Here is a 26,697-nt window from a genome sequence, read left to right on the forward strand (position 1 = left end):
TTGACTCGCGCTGCCTCCCTGTCACCCCGCGACATTAATCTCCCCGTTAATCGCCCTGCCGGAGGACCCCCCCTTTCTCTCTCCCTCCCTCCCCTGCTGCAGCCCCCGCCCGACCTGCCGGCACGCCACATGGGCTTGGTTGCCCCTTCCTTCCTCTCTGCCTCCCCTCAAATAAAGTCTGTTTGTCTCTTTCCTTTCTCTCCTTTTTCTTTCTCCCTCTCTCCTCCTTTCTCTCTTTCTCTCTCTCTCCCTTTTTCTTTCATCCTCTCCTTTCTTTCTCTCCCCTTTTTCTTTCTCCCTCTCCTTCTTTCTCTCTCTCCCTTTTTCCTCCCTTTTCTTTCTCCCCTCTCTCTCCTTCCTTCCTTCTTTCTCTCTCTCCCTTCTTGTTCTTTCTCCCTCACTCTCTCCTTCCTTCTTTTTCTGTTCCTCTTTTGTTGCAACGGCCAGCCCCGGACCTCGCCTTTCCCCATCTCTCGGTCACCCCCGCGCTTTGTCCTTCCTCTTCCTCCTTCGCCCAGGAATACGCGGCCCATCCCACACACACATGCACCCGAGGCGCCCGCGGCTCAGCCAGCGCCTGCTTGGTACCCCTTCCGAGTGTGTCTCCATGTGGGCACGGTGCGTGCAGGCATGTATAGTGTCCACGGGATGCATGCACGGCCGCATAGCGTGCATAATGTACGCGTGCGTACATAGCATGCCTTCAGAGCATCCATGCATATATACTGCATGTATGCTGTGCCTACGGAGTATGAGTATATGTATATGTATATAGCATGCATATATAGCGCGCAAACCGTGCGCGCTTGCACGCATTAATAGTGCACGCGTGCATACATCCCTCACATGGTGCATACACGTATGGATGGATGCATAGCGGGCCTAGTGTTATAGACACGAATACAACGCACGCATGTTTAACGCATATGGCGCGCATAGCTGCCATACAGTGCATGCAAGTTTGCTGCACACGCGTGCAAAGCGTTGCAGAGGTTGCACGCGCGCGTGTGCATAGTGCCTAGGTCGCCTACCCGTGAATATGCACGCTTGCCTCTTCTCAAGGCGCATTACGTTCCATGCACGTCCGTCTAAATAAGGCACCTGAGTTCTTCGCCACTTGTTTCGCGCGTGTTTCCCCTCTCCCCGTCTCCTTTCCCCAACATCTTTCCCTTTGCACGTGGCCTTTTCACGCGCGGGAAGCGAGATCCAGAAACGCGCGTGCACACACCCCCCGCGTGTGTCTATCTTCTTATCCCCTTTCTTCCCCACTCGCTTCCTCCCCTTTTCTCTTTACCCATCCTCTTTTTCTTTCTCCCTCCATCCTCCTTCTCTCTCTCTCCATCCTCCTCTCGCCCTCCCCGCCTCCGTCTCCTGCACACACGCGCGTGCCCGCGAGCCCCCTTCCACGCGCGCACCTCCCCCCCAACCTTTGTATGCCTGCAATAAATATGCAGCAGCCCTCTAATTACGGCTCCCGCCTCCTTTTCTCCTTAATGAGACAATTTGCATCGACTAACCATCCTGCGGAAGGGGAGGGAAGAAGCCAGCACAGAGGTGGGGGAGGGGGAAAGGGGGAGGGGGCGAGGAAAGAGGAAGAGGGCCCAATTTGCTGCCCTCCCCCGCTCCCCAAGTTCTTCCTCCTCCCTCTACCAAGTGGAGGAATGAACAGAAAAAGGAGAGATGGATTTCATAAGGTCTTTTAAAAGAAAATAAATCTATTTTTAAGAGTGTGATGCGAAAAGGGTTGGGGGCTTTAAGAGCTTTGCAGGAGAGGATGTGACTAGTTTAAGCAAAAGGGGGGGTGAGCTCTTTGCAGTATTGAGAACCTCCCCTCAGATTGCATAAGGACCACCCCTCCACCTAGAGGGCTGAGGCTGCTGGGTTATGGAGTCCGCAGGCATGTTGATGGATCTCCTCCATCTGCTAAAAATGAGTTGAGGCCCTGGCCCAGGGCAGGTTGCAAGGGTCTTTCCTTAAATCACCCCACTTTAGTTCCCAGCCCTGGGGATTTGGGTGTGTGTGTGTGTCAGAAAATGGCCATGTACAAAAACATTTTTTTAGCACCCAGAGCGAAATTGAGACAATGTTAAACAAGTATAGGAAGGATCCAATTTAAAATCCTTTGGTTTAGCCGAGTTGTTAAAACCATCATTTATAATAAACCAGCTTTTGCAATGCTGGAGAATCCCAGGAATTTGGCATCTCTTGGAAATTCACCTTTTTGGGCAATTCAACGGGTGGGCATTATTAGAGGTAGAATACCTTCATGCGGTCATTTAGTGACTGTTCAAAAGTTACGACCACACTGGAAAAAGTGACTTATGTCCATTTTTCAGTCACAACCCCATGATCGTGTGATCGCAAAATTCAGAGGCTTGGTAACTGATTCATATTTATGACCATTGCTGTGGCTGTGTGTGTGTGTGTATGTGTGTGTGTGTGTGTGTGTCTTTAGTGACATTTTGACCAGCAAAGTCAAACAACGGGGTTGCTGACTTAACAACTGCAGTGATTCACTTAACAACTTTGGCAAGAAACTTTGTAAAATGGGGCAACACTCCCTTAACAAATGACTTAACAAATGTCTCACTTAATAACAGAAATCTTGGGCTCAATTGTGGTAGTAAGGCGAGGACTACCTGCATTTAACCAAACTCAAAGGAGCCCAACATTTCTGTCACTAAGCAAGATGGTCACTAAGCATTGGGCGGCCTTCCTCGGCCTTGTTAATCACTGCAGGTGTTAAGTGAATCGGTCATTAAATGATCGGGCTTCTCCCATGGACTTCATTTGCTGGGAAGTTGAGAGACAGTGATCACACAACCCAGGCCCGGGATACTTCAATTGTCATAAATACGAGTCAGTTGCCAAGCGTCTGAATCACATGACCCCATGGGGATGGTGCAACGGACGTTAAGTGTGAAGATCGGTCCTAAATCTCATTTTTTAAAACTGCTGGTGTAACTTTAGACGGTTGCTAAACAAATTGTTGTAAGCCGAGGACTATAGCAGTTCATTTAGGGACCATTCAAAGTTATAATGGCACTGAGGGGAAAAAACGATTTGGGACCAGTTTTCACCATTGTAACCTTCGTAGCATTGCACAATAAAAATGTAGATGCTTGGCAACCGCTTCATACTTACAACCGTTGCTGTGACCCAAAGTCCTGTGCTCCCCTTTTTATGACTTTTGGGCCAGTAAAGTCCATTTGGGAAGCCCGATTCGCTTAACAGCCAGGTCACTTACTTATATGACCTTATGACCTGCAGCGATCGACTTGACAACTGTGGCAATAAAGGTCATAAAATGAGACAAAACTCATGTCTCCCTTAACAACAGAAATGTTGAGCTCCATCAGGGTCATAAGTCGAGGACTATCTCTATCTGTAAAAGATAGAGATTCAGAGGAGAATTTGATTTTCATCTGAGTTCTTTTGCAGCTGAGCATTTGTTTTGGGAGGATGTCCCGTCCCGACATTGAAGTAATTCACCTCAGGATGTTGTGTGAAAATAACCCAAATCTCACAAGAAAATAGAAATATCTGACGCTGAATTGCTGGATCATATTGTTTTTAGGAGAGGGGAAACTCTGGTGTTGATGGACAGCTAGATTAAGAGCAATTTTCGCAATCGCCAGTCAGCGAGCCGCTTAGTGACAGGGAAACAATCAGCTGTATCGAGGGAAATCGCTTTGAATACCACTTGCATTATCGGACAAACACCAGGAGACGGAGTGGAAAAAAGGACCACCCCCCACCCCAATTTTCAAAACAACGAGACATCCATCTCCACAGCTTCTAAAAATTTGCCTTTGAAAGTGAAGAATTACAGAAAAAAAGAAGAAAAAAGCAAAGAGAAACGAGTTATACACTGGTTAGGTCAAAAAAGTCAAAATGGAGGCCACAACACTGAGGAGAAAACTCAGGCTGGTTCTTCACTGCTCTGTGTTGATTAAATGTTTTTACGGTATTTTTTTAGGCCCACCGATAAAAACGGAAAGAATTTTAGCTCTACAGGCAGTCCTAGATTTACAACATTTTGTCTACTGGCCATTGGAAGTTACAACAGCACTGGAAAAAGGGAATTGTGAACTTTTTTTCACAGTTACGACCGTTGCCGCGTTCGGACACCTGGCAACTAGTTCGTATTGATGATGGTTGCCGTGTCCTGGGGATGTGTGATCCCGTTTTGTGACCATCTGACAAGCAAAGTCAATGCAGGAGCGAGATTCACTTAACAACGGGGTTACTAACCAGTCCCAGGAGAAACTAGGACTGTCATGGTAGACCGAATCGAATTCTGCTCAATATTAATTTTATCGCTTTATAAAAAGCAGTAAAGTACAGGTAGCCCTCAACCTGCAACCACAAATGAGCCCAAAATTTATGTTACTAAGTGAGACAGTTATTGTGAGTTTTGCTCCATTTTACAGCCTTTCTTGCCAATGTTGTTAAGCGAATCACTGCAGTCAATAAGATAGTAACCCGGTTGTTAAGCGAATCTGGCTTTCCCCACCGACTTGGCTTGTCAGGAGGTTGCAAAAGGGGATCACACAACCCCAGGACACTACGACCGTCATAAATAGGAGTCTGAAGCATCTGAATTTTGATCATGTGACCATGGGGATGCTGCAACCGTCGTTAGTGTGTGAAAACGGTCATAAGTCCTGTTTTAGTGCTGCTGTAACTTTGAATCGTCACTAAATGAACTGTTGTAGGTCGAGGACTGCCTGTACTGCAAAATCCACCATTAAGCAAGGCGGTCGTGCTGTAAGCTGTGTCCTTATTTTACAACCTTGCCACAGTTGCTAAGCGAATCATTGCCGTTACGCAAATAACAACAGTTGTTAAGTGAATCTGGCTTCCCCCTTGACTTTGGCTTGTCAGAAGGTCGCAAAAGGGGATCGTGTGACCCCGGGACACTGCGACCGTCATAACTATGAGTCAGTTGCCAAGCGCCTGAATTTTGATCACGTGTTCATGGGAAGCTGCAATGGTCATACGAGTGAAAAATGGCCATAAGTCCCATTTTTCATTGCCGTTGTAAGTTTGAACGGTCACTAAGAGAACTGTTGTAAGTTGAGGACCACCTGTTGAGATAAGAAACCGTGCATGTGATTGAAAATACACGGTTCTGAACACCTGGGAGACAATCAAAAAATATATTGTGTGGCACTCACACCTGTTCAACAATGCATCGCCATCTGATCAGTCGACAACATGTTGTTAATTTTGCATTGCAAATCTCTTTTCATAAGCAACAGCTTTCCCCCATAGAGTCAGTCCTTGACGTACGACCACAATTGCTACCAGAAAAACCATCGTTAAGATATATAGTTGGGATGTGAACCATGTCTGATTTTACAAACTCTTGTTAAGTGAATCAGTACAATCAATTGTTGAATTAGTATCCTGGTTGTTAAGTGAATCCGAATTTTCCTATGGAGTTCGCTTGTGAGAAGGTCGCAAAAGGGGATCATATGACCCCGGGACGCTGTGACTGTCATAAATATGAACTGGTTGCCAAGTGTCTCAATTTTAATCACATGAGCATGGGGATGCCGCGAAGGTCGTGATGTAAGCTCTGTTTGATTTTACAACCTTGCCACGGTCATTAAGCGAATCAGCGTGGGTGTTAAGTTAGGCGCACAGTTGTTCGGTGAATTTGGCTTCCTTGTTGACTTTGCTTGTGAGAAAGTCACAAAAGGGGATCCACTTGAGCCTGGGACCCTGCAACCGTCATAAATACGAGTTGGTTGCCAAGCATCTGAATTTTGATCATGTGATGGTGGGGAATGTTGCAATGGTCGTATGTGTGAAAAACGGCCCTAATCCCTTTTTTTCGGGGCCGTTGTAACTTTAAAGGTTCCCCTCGCACATACATGCTAGTTGCTTCCAGCTCTCGAGGACGGTGCTCATCTCCGTTTCAAAGCTGAAGAGCCAGCGCTGTCCGAAGACGTCTCCATAGTCATGTGGCTGGCATGACTAAACGCTGAAGGCGCACGGGAGGCTGTTCCCTTCCCACCAAAAAGCGGTCCCTATTTTTCTACTTGCCTTTTTTACGTGCTTTCGAACTGCTAGGTTGGCAGAAGTTGGGACAAGTAACGGGAGCTCACTCCGTCACGCGGCGCTAGGGATTCGAACCGCCAAACTGCCGACCTTTCTGATTGACAAGCTCGGTGTATTAGCCACCGAGCCACTGCTTTGGAAGGTCACAAAACGAATAGTTGTAATTTGAGAATCATCTGTAACCCTTCCTAAGATTACTACAATCCGTGGACAGATTGATAGCCACATTAGCCAGAACGCTAAACGTTAGTTAGTGGACCCATTTGTCCTCTTGCGGTAAGGTGGGATTTACATGTGTTTGTCTTCTCTTGTTTTTCCTGCAGGGTTTTGGCTCCTGTGCTGAGATGATCCCTCTGTGCTCCTCCCGCCTGCACCACCATGGATGCTTCCTCTAACTCCTCCTCCTCCTCCTCCTCCTCCTCCCACTCTTCCGCTGCTGTCCCCCGGCAGACGGACAGGATGACCGGGCCGTGGTTCGGCCTGCTCAGGGCTCTCCTGCCTTGCCGCCCACCAAAGAACCCCTATGGGACCCCTCCCCTTCCCCCTCGCCCCGTCCCGATGATATCATGAGACCCTGCGCCAGTACCCAAGCCGCCGCACTCAGCTTGGCCAAGTTCCCTGCCGCCGTCTCATCTACCCCACAGCTCCAAGCGGACCCCAGCCAGTCCTTGCCAAATCCTTCCCCTTTCCCTCTAGGCCTGCCGCTGGCTGAAGATGGGGTCCAGCTGGAAGACCACAGAGATGAGGACGGTGGGCGCGAGGCCCAGCTTTTCTTTGCCGCTGACGGTTCGGCGTACCTCCTCGCCAGCGGCCACGTTCTCTTACCAAAGGGCTCCCCCGTCAGCTCCACTCCTCAAGTGTCCATTCTCCACATTCAGGACAGTGGAGGTCCTAACCAAGGCTTTATGTCTGTTGACCAAATGTCCCAGAATACCTCAGCGCCAGGCGAGGTGACTCCTCAAGGCGCCTTCTACAGTTACCGACTGGCCGGGGCCCCAGCTCAAAATACGCCTGCCAAAAACGCTACCACCAAATCCAAAGATGCCCCCACCGCCCCCATGGAGAATGAGGAAGCCACTCGTGGCCGAGACAAGGTGATGCCAGGAGGTCCCGTGTGGCTCTGCCTGACATGCCGCCTCTCGTTCAACCAGGGCCGCACCTTGGTGTCTCATGCCCGTACAGAGCACGGCGTGCAGCTCTGCAATGAGAAATGCCAGGCCTTGGATGGAGGGGCTTCGGCTGTGTTCCAGGGCACCGACCTTGGCTTCCTAGAACCAAATAACCCCACCACCGAGGCAGACCTCAATGCCAGAATGTGTAGCAGATGGGTGAATGTAAAAGAGGAGGAGGAGGAGGAGGAAGAAGAAGAAGAAGAAGAGGAGGAGGAGGAGGAAAATGAGAACGAGACAAGAAGCCCAGAAAGACGATGCGAGCCATCAGATACCAAAGATTCAAGGGTCGGCGGCACGCACTGGGCAAATGGTTCCATGGAGGAGAAACCAGAAGAGGAAAAGGAGGAGGAAGAGGAGGAGGAGGAGGTGGCACAAGTGGATGAAAAGAAGGAAGAGAAGGAACTGCTTCCAGACCAAAGTTCACCAGATACATCAAGCGCACCCTTGGCTGCTAACACCTCTCGCTCAGAGACACCACTGACCAATGCCCCAAATTCTGACTATACAGGGCCACCCCAGGAAGATGTCAACAAGGAGAAGACCAACCACAAGATCCTGAAGGAAAGACTAATGCATGAGGTCCCTTGTGTGGACCTAGCGGCTGAAACCAGGGCTGAGTCCATTCCCAAAGCCGACAGCATTCCCAATGATTCTCACCAGCCGGCCCATGACATCAGTGCCACTGACTTGGCGGACAGCTTGAGCAGTGTAGGGACAGCCAACGAAGCAATGACGGCCGGGTTTGAGGTCAACAACGGACTTGGGAACAACGGCCACAATGTTGTCGGAGGAGCCTCACTTAGCTTCGGGGAAGATTTTACAGCGATGGCATACTCGGGATTGACTCTGTCAGGCCACATGTCACTGCTGCACTCGCGCAACTCCTGCAAGACGCTCAAATGTCCCAAATGCAACTGGCATTATAAGTACCAGCAGACCCTGGACGTCCACATGAAGGAGAAACACCCAGAGAACAACAGCCACTGCGCCTACTGTAGCACGGGTGGTCCCCATCCACGCCTGGCCCGTGGTGAGAGCTACAACTGTGGTTACAAACCCTACCGTTGTGAGGCCTGCAATTACTCCACCACTACTAAGGGCAACCTCAGCATCCACATGCAGTCTGATAAACACCTGGCCAACCTACAAGGCTATCAGGCTACGGGAGGAAGTGGGCCACCAGTGCCTCCCCCTGTGGCACCTTCCCCATCCTCCCCTGAGGAGAAGGAGTCGAAGGGCAAGTCGTCCTGGCAATGCAAAGTGTGCAGTTACGAGACCAACATCTCCCGTAACTTACGGATCCACATGACATCTGAGAAGCACATGCAGAACATGCTGTTGCTCCATCAAGGGCTGCCACTGACCTTGCCGGGGCTTCTGGGACAACCGCAGACCCCTTCAGGAGGCAAGGCTCAGCCTGACCTCTTCCCGTTCTATGGAGCACAGGCTCTAAGCCATGCCCACCACTCACATCCCCACCAGGTCCATGCGGGGAGCAACCCGCCTCTGCGGGCAGACAAGCCCATGGAACAACCCCAACTCTTGATCAACGGAGGCTTCCAACATCTCAGCGCAGCGGGGCGGAAGATGGCTACCTTGGGGACAGGTAAGAGAGACTTTCCATTCTTGGTGTCCGTATGAACCTCTAGGTCCTGCCTACAAGGACTCCAAGCTTGACTGTGTTCCCTGTCCTGTTGTTGTTCTTCATCTATCCATGGTCCACCATTTCTTCAAGATCTCCCTTGGCGTATTGATTTGTCCCCCCCTCTCTCTCTCTTACATCCATGGTTATGTCTTGTGCACCATTGTGTTTCTTCTCCATGTTGTGGTACCAACGTCAATTCTTTAGTTAGTTTAGCACTCATATACCGCTCAAGAGTCAGCCTATTGCCCCCAACAATCTGGGTCCTCATTTTACCGACCTTGGAAGGATGGAAGGCTGTCAACCTCAAGCCAGTCAGGTTTGAACAGCTGACAATGGGCAGAGTTAGCCTGCCAATACTGCATTTTAACCACTGAGCCATAATTCCCATTCCTTCATAGTAGTGTTTCCCAGAAGTGTGGACTTTGGCTCCCAGTTGAAGTCCACACTTCTTAAATGTTCCTGCAGTTGGGAAACGCTGACCTATGGGTACACGAAATTCACGCACTCACTTTATTTCTCGCCTCCGCAGCCCCCGCCTCTCTCTCTCCTGAACCCGCTCCCCCTCCTCGCCACCAGCCCAGTCTGGACCTGACCTGCTGACCCCGCAGAGATTGTTCAGCTGTCTGGTGTGCCAAGTCTTCAGCACCGACAGTCTGGATAGCCTCCTGCGGCACGCTTCCATCCCGCGCTCCCTGCCGGAGGTGGAATGGAAGGAAATCTCCGGTGACTTGCACCGTTGTCGGCTCTGCGCTTACGGCACCCAACTGAAAGCCAACTTCCAGCTTCACCTGAAGACCGACAAGCATGCTTTGAAGTACCAGCTGGCCGCTCACCTGCGGGAAGGGGGCAGCTTGGTCGCCCACCTGGGGGTGGAGCTGCCCCTGGGACCGCCTCTACATCTTCACTGCAACCTGTGTGAATACGAGACCAACAGCAAGGAAAAAATCCAGCTTCACGTTGCCGGCACCGGCCACCAGGAAGCTCTGCAAGGTTATAAGGTACCAAATTTGTGGGAAGGATGCATCAAAAACCAGAATTGAGAATAATATTCAGTACAGGTAGCCCTCGACTTAAGGCCACGGTGGAGCTCCAAATTTATGTTGCTCCGTGGAGACAGACGCTGAGTTTTGCCCGGTTTTTCTTTCCACCACCTTGGTTAACAACAAATTAGTAGCACCATTGTTGAATCTGGTTTCCCCGTTGACTTTACTTGTCGGAAGGTCTCAAAAGGGGATCACGTGATCCCAGCAACCATCAGAAATACGAGTCAGGGACCCAGGTTCTGAATTTTGATCACGTGATCGTGGGGACGCAGCAACAGTCAATCATTGGTGTGAAAAAAAGTCATTTTTTTTCAGTGCTGTTGTAACTTCGAAGCATCACTGAATGAATGGTTGTAAGTTGAGAACTGCCTGCACAAGTATTACTGAAAAGGGATGCAGCAGATGTCCCCCCAAAGGACATTAATTAGGTTGAACTGGAAATGCCCCCCCCCAAAAAACAAAAAAGGTGCAGAGAAGAGCAACCAAGATGATAAAGGGACTGGAGGCCAAAACATATGAAGAACGGTTGCAAGAACTGGGTGTGTCTAGTCTAATGAAAAGAAGGACTAGGAGAGACATGACAGCAGTGCCCCAATATTTGAGGGGCTGCCCCAAAGAAGAGGGAGTCAAGCTATTCTCCAAAGCACCTGAAGGCAGGACAAGGAAATAACAGGTGGAAGACGAAAGAATAACATAGTTAGAAGGGACCTTAGAGGTCTTCTAGTCCAACTCCCTGCTCAACCAGGAGACCCTTATACCATTCCAGATAAGGTTGTCCAAGCTTCAGTTTTGAAGGACCCACCATCTGTTCCACGGGTTAACTGTCCTCACCGTTAGGAACTTTCTCCTTAATTCCAGGTTGCTTCGCTCTCTGATTAGTTTCCACCCGTTGCTTCTCGTCCCGCCTTCTGGGGCTTTGGAAAAGAGGTCATTGAAGAGGGGTCCCATCCAGGAGTGACTTCCCGACGGTGAGAACAATTCACCGGTGGAACTGCTTGTCTCCAGAAGTTGCGGGTGCTCCATCACTGGAGGTTTTCAAGAAGATATTGGACAGCCTTTTGTCTGGAATGGCTCCAGGGTCTCCTCGTTGAGTGGAGGGGTTAGACTAGAAGACCTCCAAGGTGCCTTTCGACCCTATTATTCTAGGAAAAGGTGCAATGGATGCCTCCACAAGCAGGTTTAAGTACCAAGGGCGTATGGAGAAAGGCATGGGGGAAGAGAGACCAGTAGCCCCGCAAGGGGACCAAGGACCACTAATTGATTGCTGACCTGGAAGACATAGGGGTGTCCTCTCCTCTTCTTCGAATCTGCAATCCCCGTTTCTTCTTTCACCCCTAGTTGCTTCTGGAAATGGAGACCGCCTCGGCACCCCCACCCACCTCTGAACCCGCGCAGTTCCGCTGCCTCCTGTGTAATGTCGATTCGCCCAGCCGCCTGGCCATGATCCAGCACCTCCGCTCACCCCACCACCGTGAGGCTCATGGCCAGTGGCGCCTCCAGCTACTCCAGAATGGCGAAGGCACTTTGGGCCTTGAAAGATACGTCTGTTTTGTACCCGCCAGCGCTGCAGGTAATCACCCCGCCGCTTGGCTCATGGGTGGGGTGGCACCACGGACTACCCCAGGTCCCAACAGGGTAAAATGTTGATTTTTAGGGAGGTTGATGTGGGCGGGGGGAGGGGGGGAGGAAAGGACCCACAACCACACCGTGGAGAGATCTGCAGAAGTGGTCTCGTTCTTGATCCTGGGGGGTGAGTAGGAATTGAGACTTTCCTCGGGGTAGCAAACACTGTGCAATTTCTTAAGCCTGCTGAATGTTTTACTCCACATCTCGCTCTGCCGACGTCGGGAGTGCAGAGCCGCCGAGTGAGGTACGTTCCCGTTCTTCCTCCTGCCAGCCCCCTCCTCCTCCTCTCGTTGCACACCCGCACATACACACATACACACATCCAGCTTCATAATGGATTATGACAGATACTGGGGGAGGTTGCCTAGCAACCTACAGGAAGAATGAAGGAGAAGAGAAATGAGACTGAGATACGTACGGACCACAGCCGGGGAGAAGTTGGAAGGGGAAGGGAGGTGGGCGGTGGAAGGAAAGATATATATTTCTCCCTCCCGCAGCTGAGGCTGCCTATCAACCCACCCACCCTTCTTCCCCACTCCTCCCACACCGGGGAACCCTATCCGAGCAGTGGCAATTGGCCGTCTTCCCAGATTGATGGGTTGCAATCCACCTGACCTCGCGTCTTACCTGGCCCGGAAAGTCAATAGGGATCAGCAGGATGGGATTAAAAAAATAATAATAAGAATAGAGGGGAAGGGGTGCCAGGGGGCAATGAATGATTGAAAGCGGGGCAACAGCTCAGACCAAGGGTCGCTCAACCGGCCAGGCCTTTCAACTTTTTGCACGAGAGCTCAAGGGATGGGACGGAGAGAACAGCGGGGCCTCCGGGTTACATCTGCAGTGGAAACGGGGGACCCCAGGAGGGTTTAGGGATGCAGGAATTCTTGCCAATGCGCCGTACAACGCGCGCATCCCGTGTCAGTGAGAAATGGGGGTCTTCACGTCGCGGCGGGCGTATCAAGCCGCGCTAATTGAGTTGCCGATGGCAGCGAGGCCGTGTCTATCGGCCAGGGAGGCCAGCCCCGTTCAATATTAACGATCCTGCTCGGGTTGAGAGTTTAATTAGTTGCTGACGAGGATAAAGGCCTGGATTGTGCGTCATTCAGGTTCTTCACCGCCTGGAGGGTGGAATTCCCATTCTCTCTCTCTTTCTCTCTCTCTCTCTCTCTCTCTCTTTTCCTTCCTCCTCTTTTTTGGCATCCTTTTGAGTTTCTGGTCTTCCGGTCCCTTGGATGTAACAAAACGTGAGACATCTTAGCTTACATAGAAGGGAAGTCAGTTCGTCAACATAGAACGGTTGGGCACAAACGCAGGTCAGGTTACAACGCCTATCTTGCCAGGTTGGGAAGATGGAGGAGACGGTACTTCCAGCTCCTTAGAAAACCATCCACTGCAGGCAGTCCTAGACGTACAACCGCAAAGAGCCCAGCATTTATGTCGCTCAGCGAGACATCGGTTACACGAGGTTTACCCCGTGGACAACTTCCCTTGCCACGTTTGTGAAGGCAAATTTCCCTGCCGTTGTGAAATTAGTAACAGTTGTTCAGTGAATCACTCACTGTACTTGTTCAGTGAGGAACATGGTTAAGCGAATCACTGCAGTTGTTAATCACACCGTTGTTAAGTGAATCCACTTCCCCCTTGACTTTGCTCTGAAGACGGTCGCAAAAGGGGGCCGCCACGACCGTCATAAATAGGAGTCACTAGTCAAGCATCCGAATGCAAATCACATGACCACGGGGGATGTGCAACGGTCGTAGGTGTGAAAAATGGTCGTAAGTGGTTGAAAAACAGTCGCAAATCACTTTTTTCAGTGCGGTTGTAACTCTGAAGGGTCGCTAAGTGAACTGCTGTAAGGCGAGGACTTCCTGTTTGGGAGAACTCATCCTTTTCCGTTTACCTTTCTTCCCGTCTCCTCCTCCTCACCTCCAGTGAAGGAAGAATCTCTTCCGGATAGCTTAACACCTGAAAAAGAAAAGCAGATATGGATATCTGGTGAGTAACTTCCTTGAGTTACATAAGCCACATACCCAATGCCAATCGTGCTCGATTTATGACCACAATGGAGCCCAACATTTCTGTTGCTAAGTGAGGCCCTTGTGAATTTTGCCCAAAGATACAACCATGACGCATATCCGCTTTTCACCCTTACGACTGTCGCAGCGTCCCCGTGGTTTCGTGATCAAACGCCTGGCAGCTGACTTGTACTTATGACGGTCAGGGCCGTCCCCTTTTGCGACCTTCCGGCAGGCAAAGTCAATAGTTCCCCAGATTCACTTAATGACCGTGTGACTAACTTAACCACTGCAATGACTTGCTCCACAACGGCGGCAAGAAAGGCTGCCGAATGGGACAAAATTCACCTGACAATGTCTCGCTTAGCAAGATGAATTTGGGATTCAGTCGTAAGTCAAGGACTAGCTGTATGTGTGTGTGTGAGAGAGAGAGGGGGAGGGAGGAAGAGAGGGAGAATGAATTACATGCCCCAATCTCTCTCCAGCATCCACTTTTCTAGCTTCAGGCAGTGGCTTTCTTTCTTTCTTTCTTTCTTTCTTTCTTTCTTTCATTCTTTTTCTTTCTTTCTTTTTCCTCCCTCCCTCTTTCTTTCTTCCTTTTTCCTTCCTTCCTCCCTTTTCCCTAACCCATTCCCTCCCTCTCTTTCTTTACTTCCCTCCCTCTCCCCTTTGTTCCTTTTTCTTTCTTCCTTCGTTCCCTCCCTTCCTATTCCCTTTCTTCCCTTTCCTCCCTCCTCCCTCCCTCCCTCCCTTTCTTTCCCCTCCTATTTCCTTCCTTTCTTTCCTTCCTTCCTCTTCTAGCTTTTCTTCCTTCGTTCTTTCCTCTTTGGTTTCCTTCCTTCTTTCCTTCCGCTTTCTCTATTCCTTCCTTCCTTCCATTTTCCCTCCCTTCCTCTTCCCTTTCTTCCTTTTCCTCCTTTCTCCCTACTCCTTTCTCTCCCTCCCTTTCTTTCTTTCCTTCCCTCCCTCCCTCTTCCCTGTGTTCCTTTTTCCTTTCTTTTTTCCTTCCTTCCTTCCTTCCTTCCTTCCTTCCTTCCTTCCTTCCTTCCTTCCTTCCCTCCTCCCTATTCCCTTCCCTTTCTTCTCTTTTCCTCCCTCCTCCCTCCCTCCCCCCATTTCCTTCCTTCCTCTTCTATCTTTCCTCCCTCCCTCCTCGTTTCCTTCCCACCACCCTCCTTCTTCCTTCCTTCTTTCCATTTTTCCTTCCCTGTCTCTTCCCTTCTCCCTACTCCATTTCCTCCCTCCCTTCCTTTTTCCTGCCTTCCCTCTCCCTCTTCCCTTTGTTCCCCTTTTTCCTTCCTTCCTTCCTTCCTCTTCTATCTTTCCTTCCTTCCTTCCCTCCACTCCTTCGGTCCTTGATTTATTTATTTCTCTCTCTCTCTCTCTCTCCCCCTCTCTCTATCCTTTATTGGCCAAATGTGATTTTTTTCCCCCTAACAGTTTGCGATGAGACCGAAGCAGCAGGATCTGGAAGTGTGGGGGACACTACGGTGAGTTGGGCCAGTTTTTTTAGATTTTTGTAAGGAAAGGGTGGGGGGTGGGGGGTGGCGGCGGCATCCGAACAGCATAGGAACTCAGCCCCATTTCCTCCTCCCTCCGGTCACCCCACTCCCACGCCTGCCTCCCACCCGAATTTCAGGCTGCCTTGTCTTAACCGCCCCCTCCCCCGCTGCTGCCCCCACCCCCCAAATGCACAGGTCCGCCACGTCTGAATTAAAAACTCAAAATTAATTAGCGTTGTCAGCGGAGGCAGAAGGGTGGTGGTGGTGGTGGGGGGAGGCGAGGAGAGATGATTCACCCACACAACGACAATTGTGTGCAGTCAAGTGTGAACGGAGGAGGTTAATAATGGGACCGCTACACTTTGGCTGCCAACCTATCCGGGTTTTTTTTTTTTTCTTCTCCCTCCCTCCCTTCCTCTCTCTCTCTCTCTTCTCTCTCTCTTTTCCTCCTTTTTTTCTTTTTTCAAATGATAATGACGGATTGGAGTTTCATACCGATTTAATAGCAGGAGCTCCATCGGGGGGAAAAAAGGGTTTTTTTGGAAAGCCCCTCTGGTTCACAGACCCCCCCCCCGGGGGGTGGGCTTAGGGTGTGTGTAGGATCCAGGCAGGGCTGTGGATGATGGCCCCGGTTTGCTCTTTTGGGGGACTTCCATGTTGGTTAAACAAAACCCAACGAGGTGGGGAGCTGGAATTCCCCCCTCCCCACTTTTGTTCCCTCGCTCTCTTGCTTTTGTTCAAATTCTTCTCTCGGCGAGGGTTTGAGAGAAGTCTAATTGGATTTCCGAATTTGGCAAAAAGACCAATTTAACCCTGCTTCTTGGGTGGTGGATTAAGAATAACCCAGAAGTCCTTCCTTCTTTTCTTCCCTCCTTCCCTCTTTCCTTCCTCTTCTATCTTCTTTTCTCTCCTTCCCCTTCTATCTTTTCCCTCCTTCCTGCCGCATCTATCTTCCTTTCTCTTTTCTCTTCCTTTCTCTTCTATCTTTTCCTTTCTTCTATATTCTTCTTTTTCCTCCCTCTTTTATTTTTCTTTCCTTCCTTCCTTTTCTACCTTTTCCTCCCTCCCTCCCCCTCCCTTCCTCTTCTCTTTCATCTCCTTCCTTCCTTCCTTTTTCCTTCCTTCCTCTTCTACCTTCTTTCCTTCCTCCCTCCCTCGTTCCTTCCCCTTCTATTTTTTCCTTTCTTCCACTTCTATATTTCTCTTTCCTTCCTCTCTTTCTTCTCTTCCTTCCTTCGTCTATCTTTTCCTCCCTTCCTCCCTCCTCCTGCCTTCCTCTTCTCTCTTTTTCTCCTTCCTTCCTTCCTCCTTTCATTCCTTTTTTCTTTTTCTTTCCTTCCTTCCTTCTTCTAAATTTTCCTTCCTTCCTTCCTCTTCTATATTTCTCTCCTTCCTTCCCCTTTTATTCTCTTCCCTTCCTTCCTTCCTCTTCTATCTTTTCCATCCTTCCTTCTTCCCTTCCTTCCTTTGGAATTCTGGGAGTTGAAGTCCAACAAGTTGCCAAGTTTTCTGACCCCCGCCCTGCACAAGGTGATTGCCGCAAGCCATTCGAGTTGCACGTCTGGTGCGCGTAAAACAGACCTGGTTGCCACCACCATCTTGACTTTTTTGCCCCTCTTCCAGATGCACCTTGGGAAAGAGGTGCCAATCGAACCCCATTCTTGCATTTGGGGGCGGCTGTCCTGATCCGTTTGAACCCATTCCGGGGTTCTGGTTCTCTCATTTTTAACTCCTTCTGATCCCCCTTTTTAATTCTTCCACTATCTCCTCCTGCCACCCCAGGTCTTCTGCTGCCCCTACTGCAACTACGTCGACCAATCGGCCGAAGCCGTGCGGGCACACACCATCTCCCAGCATGCCGTGCAGCCCAAGTTTCACTGCCCGCTGTGCCAGGAGCAGCTGGTCGGCCGGGCCAACCTCCACTTCCATCTCAGCCACGTCCACAACGTGGTGCCCGAATGCGTGGAGAAGCTGCTGGTGGTGGTGGGTGCAAGGGCCACGGGGCCCCTCCCCGGGAGGAGGGGGACACCTTAAACCGCTCCCAACCACCCCTTCAATCCGTCGGGGAAATTTCCAGGGGTGGGCCTCAAAAATTGTAGCAAAGGGTTCTCTGCCCAGTTGCCGGGTGGGCGTGGCCATGGTGGGCGTGGCCTAGTCAGCTTTTGCAACATGGTGTATGTGGGGGGGATGTTTTTGCCCTCCTCGGGCTCCAACGGTTTTCCTCAGGCCCTCTGAGAGGGCGAAAACAGACTCCCAGGCTCATTTCCGGCCTTCCCGAACTCCCGGGAGGCCCATTTTTCACCCTCCCCGAGCCTCTGTGTGCGGCCTGCTCTTACCTGCATCCACGTGGGGACCCCTGGGAGGGGCGGGGTGATGGGCGGGGCCAGCCAGGAGTGGGATTTTGGGGTTCTCTGAGCCGCACAGAATCTTAGGGGCTCTCCCGAACCCCTGCGAACCCCCCAGCAGCTCCTGGAAATTTCTCTGCCGCTGAGCCGGGGCGAGGGGGAGAAGCTCAATCTGTTGAATGGGTGCCTGTCTTACGGGATCTGAGGGAATTTGGGGTAACGGATGGGGGGGGCATGAGACAGGCAGAACTGCCTTAATGGGGAACGTTTTACTGCCTTTTAATTCTGTTTTGTCTCCGTTTTCGCTTCAGGCCACGACGGTTGAAATGACCTTTGCCACCAAGGTTGTTCCTGGGGTCCCTCTCCCCCCTGACCCACCCAAACCAGGTGGGATTCTCGGCATAGAGCAAGCGGCCGGACCGGATGCACCAAGCCCCTTTATTGGTAAACGATTTATTAATTCTATTCTCTTCAACTTGTTCTGTTCTGTTCTGTTCTATTGAACAAAAAGTCACCCAGCTGCTTTTAATGCCTGTAACTACAACTCAATGTCTCCTGGTGATTGGCCCAAAGTCACCCATGCCTAAGGCAGGACTAGAACTCACCGTCTCCTGGTGATTGGTGCAGTCACCCAGCTGGCTTTCATGTCTAAGCTGGGACTAGAACTCACTGTCCCCTGGTGATTGGCTCAAAGTCACCCAGCCACTTTTATGCCTGAGGCAGGACTAGAACTCAATGTCCCCTGCTGATTGGCCCAAAGCCACCCAGCTGGCTTTCATTCCTCAGACGGAACTAGAACTCCCAGTCTCCTGGTTCCCAGCCTTCTGCCTTCACCCCTAGCTGAAATTCTGTAGGGATATTGACAGTCCTGTAACTCTTTCCTCTCTTCCTTCTCCTTTCAACAGCACCAGCCATAGAGGAGAAAGCCTCCTCACCACCGGTACTTTCCCCTGAAATGCCTCCACCTTCTGTCACTGCCTCCCCACCTCCTAAGGAGCAGCTGGAAAAGCCACTTCCTGACTCTCCCCCACTCCTCCTCCTCCTCCTCCCCCCTCCGGTTGTCACTCCTCAAGAGCCGGAAGAGGACGAGCCTTTGCATCCAAACATTGTCCCCGAAGAGCAGCAGCCACCAGCATCTGTCCTCGTGGAACCTCCCGAGGCCTCTCCACCCGTCTTGCTTAATCCGGATTCCCGGCACCCGCTGTCCTACCGCAAGGCCACCAATTTCGCCTTGGACAAATTCTTGGACCCTGCCCGTCCCTATAAGTGCACCGTTTGCAAAGAGTCCTTCACTCAGAAGAACATCCTGCTGGTGCATTATAATTCGGTGTCCCACCTCCACAAGATGAAAAAGGCCTCGGCTGACCCGTCCGTGTCCTCTCGGGGGAACCTGGCACCCCCGGGCTCTCCAGCCCTCTTCGGACAAACCTTACAAGTGTACCACTTGCCGGGTCTCTTACAACCAGAGTTCCACCTTGGAGATCCACATGCGCTCCGTGTTGCACCAGACTCGCTCCCGCGTGGCCAAGATGGAAGCTGCGGGCAAGGCAGACGTGTCCCCCACTGAACTGGAGCCCTCCAACGAGACCTGTCTGGAAAGCGAGACCCCCAGCTGCGTTCAGGTGCCCACCCTGCCATTTCTCACTCCGCCCACGGCGGAACTATCCCGCTTCCCTACACCCCTTTTCACCCCACCACTGCTGCCCCCGTTTCCTCTGGTGCCGGAGTCCCTTCTGAAACTTCAGCAACAACAGCAACAGCTGCTGCTCCCTTTTTACTTACATGATCTGAAGGTGGCCCCCAAGTTGGCTTTAGCCACACCAACCCTGACCCTGCCCACCCCATCGCCTATTCTGCTTCCAACCCTGCCCCCAAAGAAGAAGTGGCCCCCACAGCCACCGCGAGTAGCTCCAAGGCAGAGGCAGCCGAAGAGACCGAAGGCGAAGAAGTAGAGGGAAATCAAGCAGGGAGTGAGGTTTCTCGCACAGCGGCCAAAGCCCTCCTGGAGAATTTCGGCTTTGAATTAGTGATCCAGTACAACGAGGGTAAACAAGCTGCCACCGTGCCACCTACTGTGCCCCTGCGTCCCCCCGTGGGCAAGCTGCAATGCGGCACTTGTGGGAAACAGTTCTCCAACATGCTCATCCTGAAAACCCATGAGGAGCATGTGCACAGGCGGTTCCTGCCCTTTGAGGCGCTCAATCGCTACGCTGCACAGTTCCGGAAAAGTTACGACAGTATGTATCCTCCGCCGCCGCCTGTGCTCCCAATTGAGACAACTGTGGTCACCACTACTCCGGCGGCAGCAGTTTCAACCATCACCACCGCCGTCATGGAGAACACCACTGCCACTGTGACGCAATCATCCATGCCGCTGGAGATTCCCTCTCTCTGTCCTCCATTTTTGATGCAACCCTTGCCAGTGGTCGTGCCCCCACCAGAAAATGAGACTTCTTGTGTACCTCCCGAATGTCTGAAGTCTCTCTGGTTTCGAGGGGAGGAAGAGGAAGGCAAGAGCACATTGTCGGGAGTCCCGGATCTTCCCGTGGGGTTTCCTTCAACCCGACGTTTCTCTCGTACCAAATTCACCGAGTTCCAATCTCAGGCTCTGCAGTCCTTCTTTGAATCGAGCGCTTATCCCAAAGATGGCGAGGTGGAGCGTCTGTCTGCCCTTTTGGGGCTGCCCAACCGGGTCATCGTGGTCTGGTTCCAAAACGCACGCCAGAAAGCCCGAAAGAGTGGCGGGAATGAAGCGAGCATGGGCAATAGCGGAAATGCCGCAGTGCAGCCATCTTGTAAAAAATGCCGGATGGCCTTCCGCTGCATCTTTGAGCTGGTGCGCCACCTAAAGAAGTGTTACAATGATCAACTGGATGAAGTGGAAGGAGATGAGGAAGAGAATGAAGGGCCTGAGGAGGAGGAGCAGGAGGAGGAAGAGGAAGGGGACGAGAAACGAGAAATCTTGAGACCTGGTGTGGATGTGAAGACGGATGCTGCTGGAGACAAACCCGTGGAAGAAGAGCAGCCCACCCCCTCTGTACCCCCAGATACCTCCAAGAACCATCCCTGTGATCAGTGCACCGCTGTATTCTCAAGCAGCGACCTCCTCAATATCCACCGCATTAGTCATCAGCCGCCAGCTGGTCCTCCTTTGCCTTCGGCAGGTCCCCAACCTCCCATTGACATGACTTCCTTGGCATTTGGCGACCGCCTGGTCCAACCGGATCCTTCCCGTGCACAGAAGCGAAAACACGAAGATGGGACCTTGTCTCCCACCGGAAGTGAAACAGCCAGTGTTGCTGGGGGAGATAACGAACCCCCCAGGGACAAGCGTCTGCGTACCACCATTTTGCCCGAGCAACTGGAGATTCTCTACCGCTGGTACATGCAAGACTCAAACCCCACCCGGAAAATGCTCGACTGCATCTCCGAAGAAGTTGGGCTGAAAAAGAGAGTTGTCCAGGTGTGGTTCCAGAATACAAGAGCCCGTGAGCGAAAGGGCCAGTTTCGGTGTAATACCAGTGCTACCACCCCAACCAGTAAGCCCCCACCAGCACAACTTAACACTTTCCCAAAGTTCAACCCTCCACCACGGGACACCCCTGTTCATTATGGTGGATCCTTCACACCCAACCTCTCTGTGATTAACCTCCAACCCCTTCTAAATAAGCCAGACGTTGTCATGGAACCACAAATCCAGGAAGAAATGACCGAAGAAGAATTATCTAAGGAGCACGAAGACCGAAGCTTGTCTGGAGGAGAGCTGAGTGATTCTTCCTCCTCTTCCTCCTCGGCTGACCTGGACTTCTCTGGCGGCCAGAGGAATCGAATGATGGATGGAGGTTGCGGAGAGTATCACGATTCTCTGGGGCAGAGACGGTATCGTACCCAGATGTCCAGCGTCCAGCTGAAGATCATGAAGGCATGTTATGAGGTCTACCGTACTCCGACCATGCAGGAGTGCGAGGTGCTGGGGGAGGAGATAGGACTCCCCAAAAGAGTGATTCAGGTGTGGTTTCAGAATGCACGGGCGAAAGAGAAAAAGGCCAAGGCTGCCTCCGGCGGGACCAGTGGCGGTGATGAGGCCCCCTCCGCTGCTCAGGCTCAATCTGAATGCCGCTACTGTGAAGTCAAGTACGATTTCTACGTCTCTTGCCGTGGGCACCTCTTTTCTCGCGGCCACCTAGCTCGGCTAAAGGAGGCCATCAGATCCCAGCTCAAGAGCGAGAGCAAGTGCTACGAGCTGGTGTCGGACAAAGGAGCACCCTCCCCAACCAGGCTGGGAGTGCCGGTGACTCCTACAGCCATGCCATCTTCTCTTGGGACCAAGCCCCCTTTTGTGCCAGGTGAGTGGGATTATAGAATGGTGGCCATCCAGGGATAGTTGTGGAGCCTCGGGGTTGAGTTGCACGATGGGATGCTTTGCAGTACAACGTACTGTACTGTACGCTTACTGTATAACATTCTCCCTGCCGTAGGAACGCCCCATTTGATTTTTCCAGGAACACCACTGATGTTCCACAGTGTCCTCCGATATTTCCCAAATCCATTCTAAATTCAGGTCCATGTTTGACCTGGAAGGTTGGTCAACTGCATTCTTACTTCCTAGTTTCTTCTGTGGTTCCTGACTCCTCATTTTCATACCTTCCTTCCTTCCTTTACCTCCTCGCTCTTTTTTTGTGAGGGGGGAGGATATGCAGAGAACCGAGGAATTTCCCATTCTCTCCTCTCCGTTTCGGCACCGAGGGCTGCACATGGACTCCCGTTTCAGAGGAGACAGTGGTAAGGTTGGAGGAGGGCAGGAAAATGGTTCTGCAATTTCAATCAGGGGGAAAAGGGTGAAGGCGTTTGGCAAGGATACACTTTCCCAAAGAGACAGAAGCCCCCCTCGATTCATTTCTCTTTTTTTCTCCCACCCGAACAGGCACGGCTGCTTCCTCTGCGGGGATCCTGAGCTCCCCTTTGGCCACCTCCCAGCCAGGCCTCTCCTTACCTCAGCATCTGCCACCAGAATCTGGCCAGGTTGGCCCCTTAACTGAGCCTGCTCCCGCTCCCGAGACCTCTCCCAGTGACAGTCAGGCTGAACCGAATTCAAATCCAGCCCAGGAATCCTCCTTGTCCTCCACTGCCACGCTGAAGAACCTCAAGACGTTGAAGGCTGCGGTGCCGACCCTGCTCGGAGGCCAGTTCCTGCCCTTCCCGTTGCCAGCAGCGGCTACTGCAGCAGCAGCCGCCCCCTCTCTTTTCGGAGCGCAACTGCCCGGGGCTTATTTTCAGCAGCTCTACGGCATGAAGAAGGGGCTGTTCCCCATGAACCCCGTCATACCTCAGACACTTATGGGGCTGCTGCCCACCCCTTTGCTCCCAACACCCACACCTGAGCCCCCCGTTGAGGTGTCCGAGGCCCCCGGCATCTCTACAGTCGACGTGACCCATCAGTACCTTTGTCGCCAGTGCAAGGCCGCCTTCGAGAGCGAGGGGCCAGCCGTCGCCCATCAAGCCGCACTCTGCTACTTCGGGCGCCAGGCACCGCCGCCTCCACTGCGCGTGCCCGTGTGTACCTACCACTGCCTGGCTTGCGAGGTGCTCGTGAATGGCCGGGAGGCGCTGGGAGCCCACCTGCGCTCCAGCGCTCACCGGCGTAAGGCCAGCTCCACCACAGCAACCGCATCGGTGTTTGCCAAAGAGGAATCCAAATTACCTCACTCGGACTCCAATCCAAAAAGTAACGCTACCTCTACGACACTACTAGCTTTATAGAGATGGATGCTGTACTGCCATCAATGGAGAGAGATTGACTAGCGAACAGACCTGTGGGTGGGTGGACGCCCACAAGGGCCACCCCTCTGCTTCCACCCAACAGTCCTGCTTCAAGGTCCATTTCAGACCCAGGTTCCCCCCATTTCTCACTGCCAGCCAGCTGACTTCAAGGGCCCAAGTCCCCACCCCAATTTTTACCCTGCTTCCACAGAATAACCAGAGGTCGAGCCAAACGGCAACCCCGTCCCACTGGTGGAAGCCTTGGTGGTCCTTACCAAGTTTCATCTTCTCTAGAGGGTACCCAACTCAACACTGGCTGTTGCAGATGTTCTACTAGCTTTTCTTCACACTGAGCGGTTCTGCCCTTCCTCCCATTCAGGCATCTCCCTAAGAACCCATTGATTCTAATGCCCTACCTTTCCCTCCCCACCCCCCACCCCTCTCCCGGATCACGAGATCCTGTGGCCAGATCCAATGAGATTGGCAGCTCATGACCTCCTCCAGAACCCCTACCCAACTATTTCTGTAGTCCTGAGTCTTCCGCCTCCTGTGCTACTGACAGGTCCCTCTGCATCTTCAACCACATTCCTACCTGCCAGGAACATCTCAAGAAGATGCCTCCTAAATTTTAATGTCTTCTGATGATGCTGAGAAGTTTCCCTCCCCCTTTATAATATCAAAACTATGTCACCCCTCTTCATATTGGGGTACCAAAGTTCTTCACCCACATGTCCCATAACTCCTGTTCCCCTGATTGCAGGTGGCCCCAAACCCTCCTTCAACCCACCTGCGCTACCATCTATCTGATCTCTTCCACCCACCCCCGTTGAAGACAGTTTCTGGCCAATCTTGACGTCCATCCTACACTCACAAGTCTCCTCTCTCTCTCTCCCATACACACACACACACACACTTACACACCTCGCATCCTCCACCCCTTCTTCTCTTAACACTTAACCTTCCGCTCTTTTTACTGTGTTACCGACTGAAAAAGAAAAAAAAAAAGGCCAAAAACGAAAAGCAAAGAAAGAATGGACAAGGAAAATAAATAAAAAAACAAAAGATAAACTCAAGGACATGCAGTTTAAGACAGGGGAAGGATTCAAAGTGAGAAATTCAGTCTCCCCACACCAACCAACATCAACCCTCAAAAAAGCATGCGCTGCCCATTTTTGTATATTAAAACCATCAAGGACGGATGGACAACTTCCTGAACTGTTGATGGATTTGATCAGCAACCAAACAGGGTGAGAGTTTTCTCTTTCCCGTAATTTTATTTTATTTTATTTTTCTCTCGTCTCTCTCCTCTTTCTTTTTCCCACCCCCCAGCTGGGTCTTTTCCTGCCCTGGGGAACCAAATAAAACCCAACAACCTCAACTGTCTTTTTCCTCTTGATAGACGTGAGTTCTGTCTCAGCGCGGGGAAATGACGCGAAAAACCTAACTCCGATGGCTTTAAAAGAAAATAATTTTAAAAAAAATGAGAGAGAGAGAAAGAACACTGAACAACTGACTGACTCTCGTCAAACACGCAGATGCCGTCCCAGGTGCCGTGTGCTGACAAACCTTGCAAAAAATGAAAAAAGAAAAAAATACACAAAAACCCTCTTTAGGAATCCAAAGCTCTTAAAAAAACTTCTATACAATAACCAAAAAAAAAAAAAAGAGAGAGAGAGAGAGAGAGAGAGAGAAAGAGAGAGAGAACATCCACCAACAAAAAAAAAAAAGTCATAAAAAGCAAACTGGAAATAATTTTTTGTTTTGTTTTAAAAAGACATAAGATGAAGGAGTCAAAACAAAAAAACAAAAAAATTAACCCTCCACGTTCTTTCCTGCCTTTGTAACACTTATTTTGGAAGGGGACGATCTTTTGATTCCCTCCCATCACGGCGTATTTTCTACTCCCCTTCCAGCTGACAAAGATGGACGTGAATTTTGAGAACTGGATGAAGATGGTAAACGTGTGGGTTAAAGAAGGAGACGCAAAAATTAAAACCCGCCACCCTTACACAGATACCAAACAAACTAGGGGGTGGTAAGGAAAGCTGAATGGAAGAACAGCTGATCCATCACCCCATTCTCAACTCTCCTTCATCTCACCCTAGACTTGGGGGGAAAAATTGTCTTTCTGTTGTGTATTTAAAGTGAGGGGGTGGGAAGGTTGGGGAATGACTTAAAAAAAGAAAATAAAAATTATATTAAAGAAAAACATCTCGTAGGAAACGAAAAGATCAAATGCGAGGTGACTGAGATACAAAAAATAAGGGGGCGAATAGACATTTGGGGACTTTTAGTTTTACTTCGTCATTTAAGATGCTGGGCGGATCAGTCTGCAAATTTCCAAGTTTCTAAGTTCTTCTTCTAAGTATCTAAATGTGCACCTGGTTTTTGTTCCGAAAAGAGGGGCCTGTGAAATATTTCCAGATATACAGGTAGTCCTCGCATTATAACCATTCGTTTAGCGAAAGCTAAGCGTCAGGGTTAGGGTTTCAAAAGAAATCCAATTATTTATTAGGAGCAACATGTCCGCACTTTCCCAAGTGCAGGTGGCTCTGCCTCACGTAATTTACTGCCTGCCTATGACCCTGTTTCCACCCCCCCTCCTCCCAGGGCGTGTCATAAATCACATTCTCCAACGGAGCACTTTAGCGGGCTGTAGAAAACACGCCTCTGCGGCTGGCTCTGGTAACCTGGGATACAATCTGGAGAAAGTTATGTGTGGAATGTGCTTCTGGTCACAGCAACCGAGCTGCTCCATCAGCTCTACCCCCCTTCCTGCCTATGGCAACTCAAGAGTAGGCCAGGAATGCTTTACGAGTTGACACTAGGATGGTGCTGAAAATAGTGCCAACCGGTCCCACGTTTTATGACCGTTGTAGTGGCCCTGCAGCCACGTGACCATGATTAAGCATTATGGAGTGCTTTACAGCCCTCTCGAATTGGTTTACAGAGTCAGCATCTTGCCCCCAACAATCCAGGTCCTTGTTTTATTGACCCTGGAAGGATGGAAGACCTAGAGCCGATCAGGATCGAACTCCTGACCGTGGGCAGAGTTTGCCTGCAATGCTGCATTCTAACTACTGCACCACCACAGCTCTTGCCTTCATTCAACGCATTTATGATCATTGCAGGATCCCAAATTCACATGTTTGGAATTTGTGACTACCTCAGCCAGCTTCTGACAAGTTGGCGGGGAAGGTCGTAAGCCACGATTATGTCTCGCTTTGACAACTGTGTGAATTCGCTTAATGATCATGACAAAAGGGCCATAAATTCAGGTGCGGTCAGCTGATGCGCTACTTAACAATGCTTAATGATGAACGTTTCGGTCCTTGTTGTCGTAAGTTGAGGACTATCTGGGATATTTCAGCCACAGCCGTTTTTCCAAAATTAGGATGTTCAAAGAATGAAATTTTGTGTGTGTTGGATTTCAGGTGTGGCCTGTTTTTCTTGCGCATTCCTAATCTCGTTTCCAATGAAACTGTCCAGAAATGTTCATTTTTAGGAAAAACCGGTCTCT

The 26,697-nt window shown here is 50.9% G+C and overlaps 1 protein-coding gene across 1 annotated transcript in view; it reads left to right on the top strand.

Moving 5' to 3' along the window:
- The window catches only part of ZFHX2 (zinc finger homeobox 2), a 38,888-nt gene extending 13,500 nt beyond the window's left edge, over window positions 1-25,388 (top strand). Inside the window, 12 exon segments of the mRNA XM_026683062.2 lie at window positions 6,393-6,492; window positions 6,495-8,847; window positions 9,416-9,450; window positions 9,453-9,884; window positions 11,268-11,499; window positions 15,011-15,060; window positions 16,855-17,055; window positions 17,729-17,861; window positions 18,323-18,821; window positions 18,823-19,286; window positions 19,289-21,763; window positions 22,342-25,388. Of these exon segments, the coding sequence (XP_026538847.2) occupies window positions 6,448-6,492; window positions 6,495-8,847; window positions 9,416-9,450; window positions 9,453-9,884; window positions 11,268-11,499; window positions 15,011-15,060; window positions 16,855-17,055; window positions 17,729-17,861; window positions 18,323-18,821; window positions 18,823-19,286; window positions 19,289-21,763; window positions 22,342-23,177 (7,755 nt within the window). The 5' untranslated portion in view covers window positions 6,393-6,447 and the 3' untranslated portion in view covers window positions 23,178-25,388.
- The last annotated feature ends 1,309 nt before the right edge of the window (window positions 25,389-26,697 follow it).

Source organism: Notechis scutatus, chromosome Z, assembly GCF_049901735.1.
Source record: "Notechis scutatus isolate UNSWTSFEM ecotype Mainland chromosome Z, rNotScu1.2, whole genome shotgun sequence".
Taxonomy (NCBI): Eukaryota; Metazoa; Chordata; class Lepidosauria; order Squamata; family Elapidae; genus Notechis; species Notechis scutatus.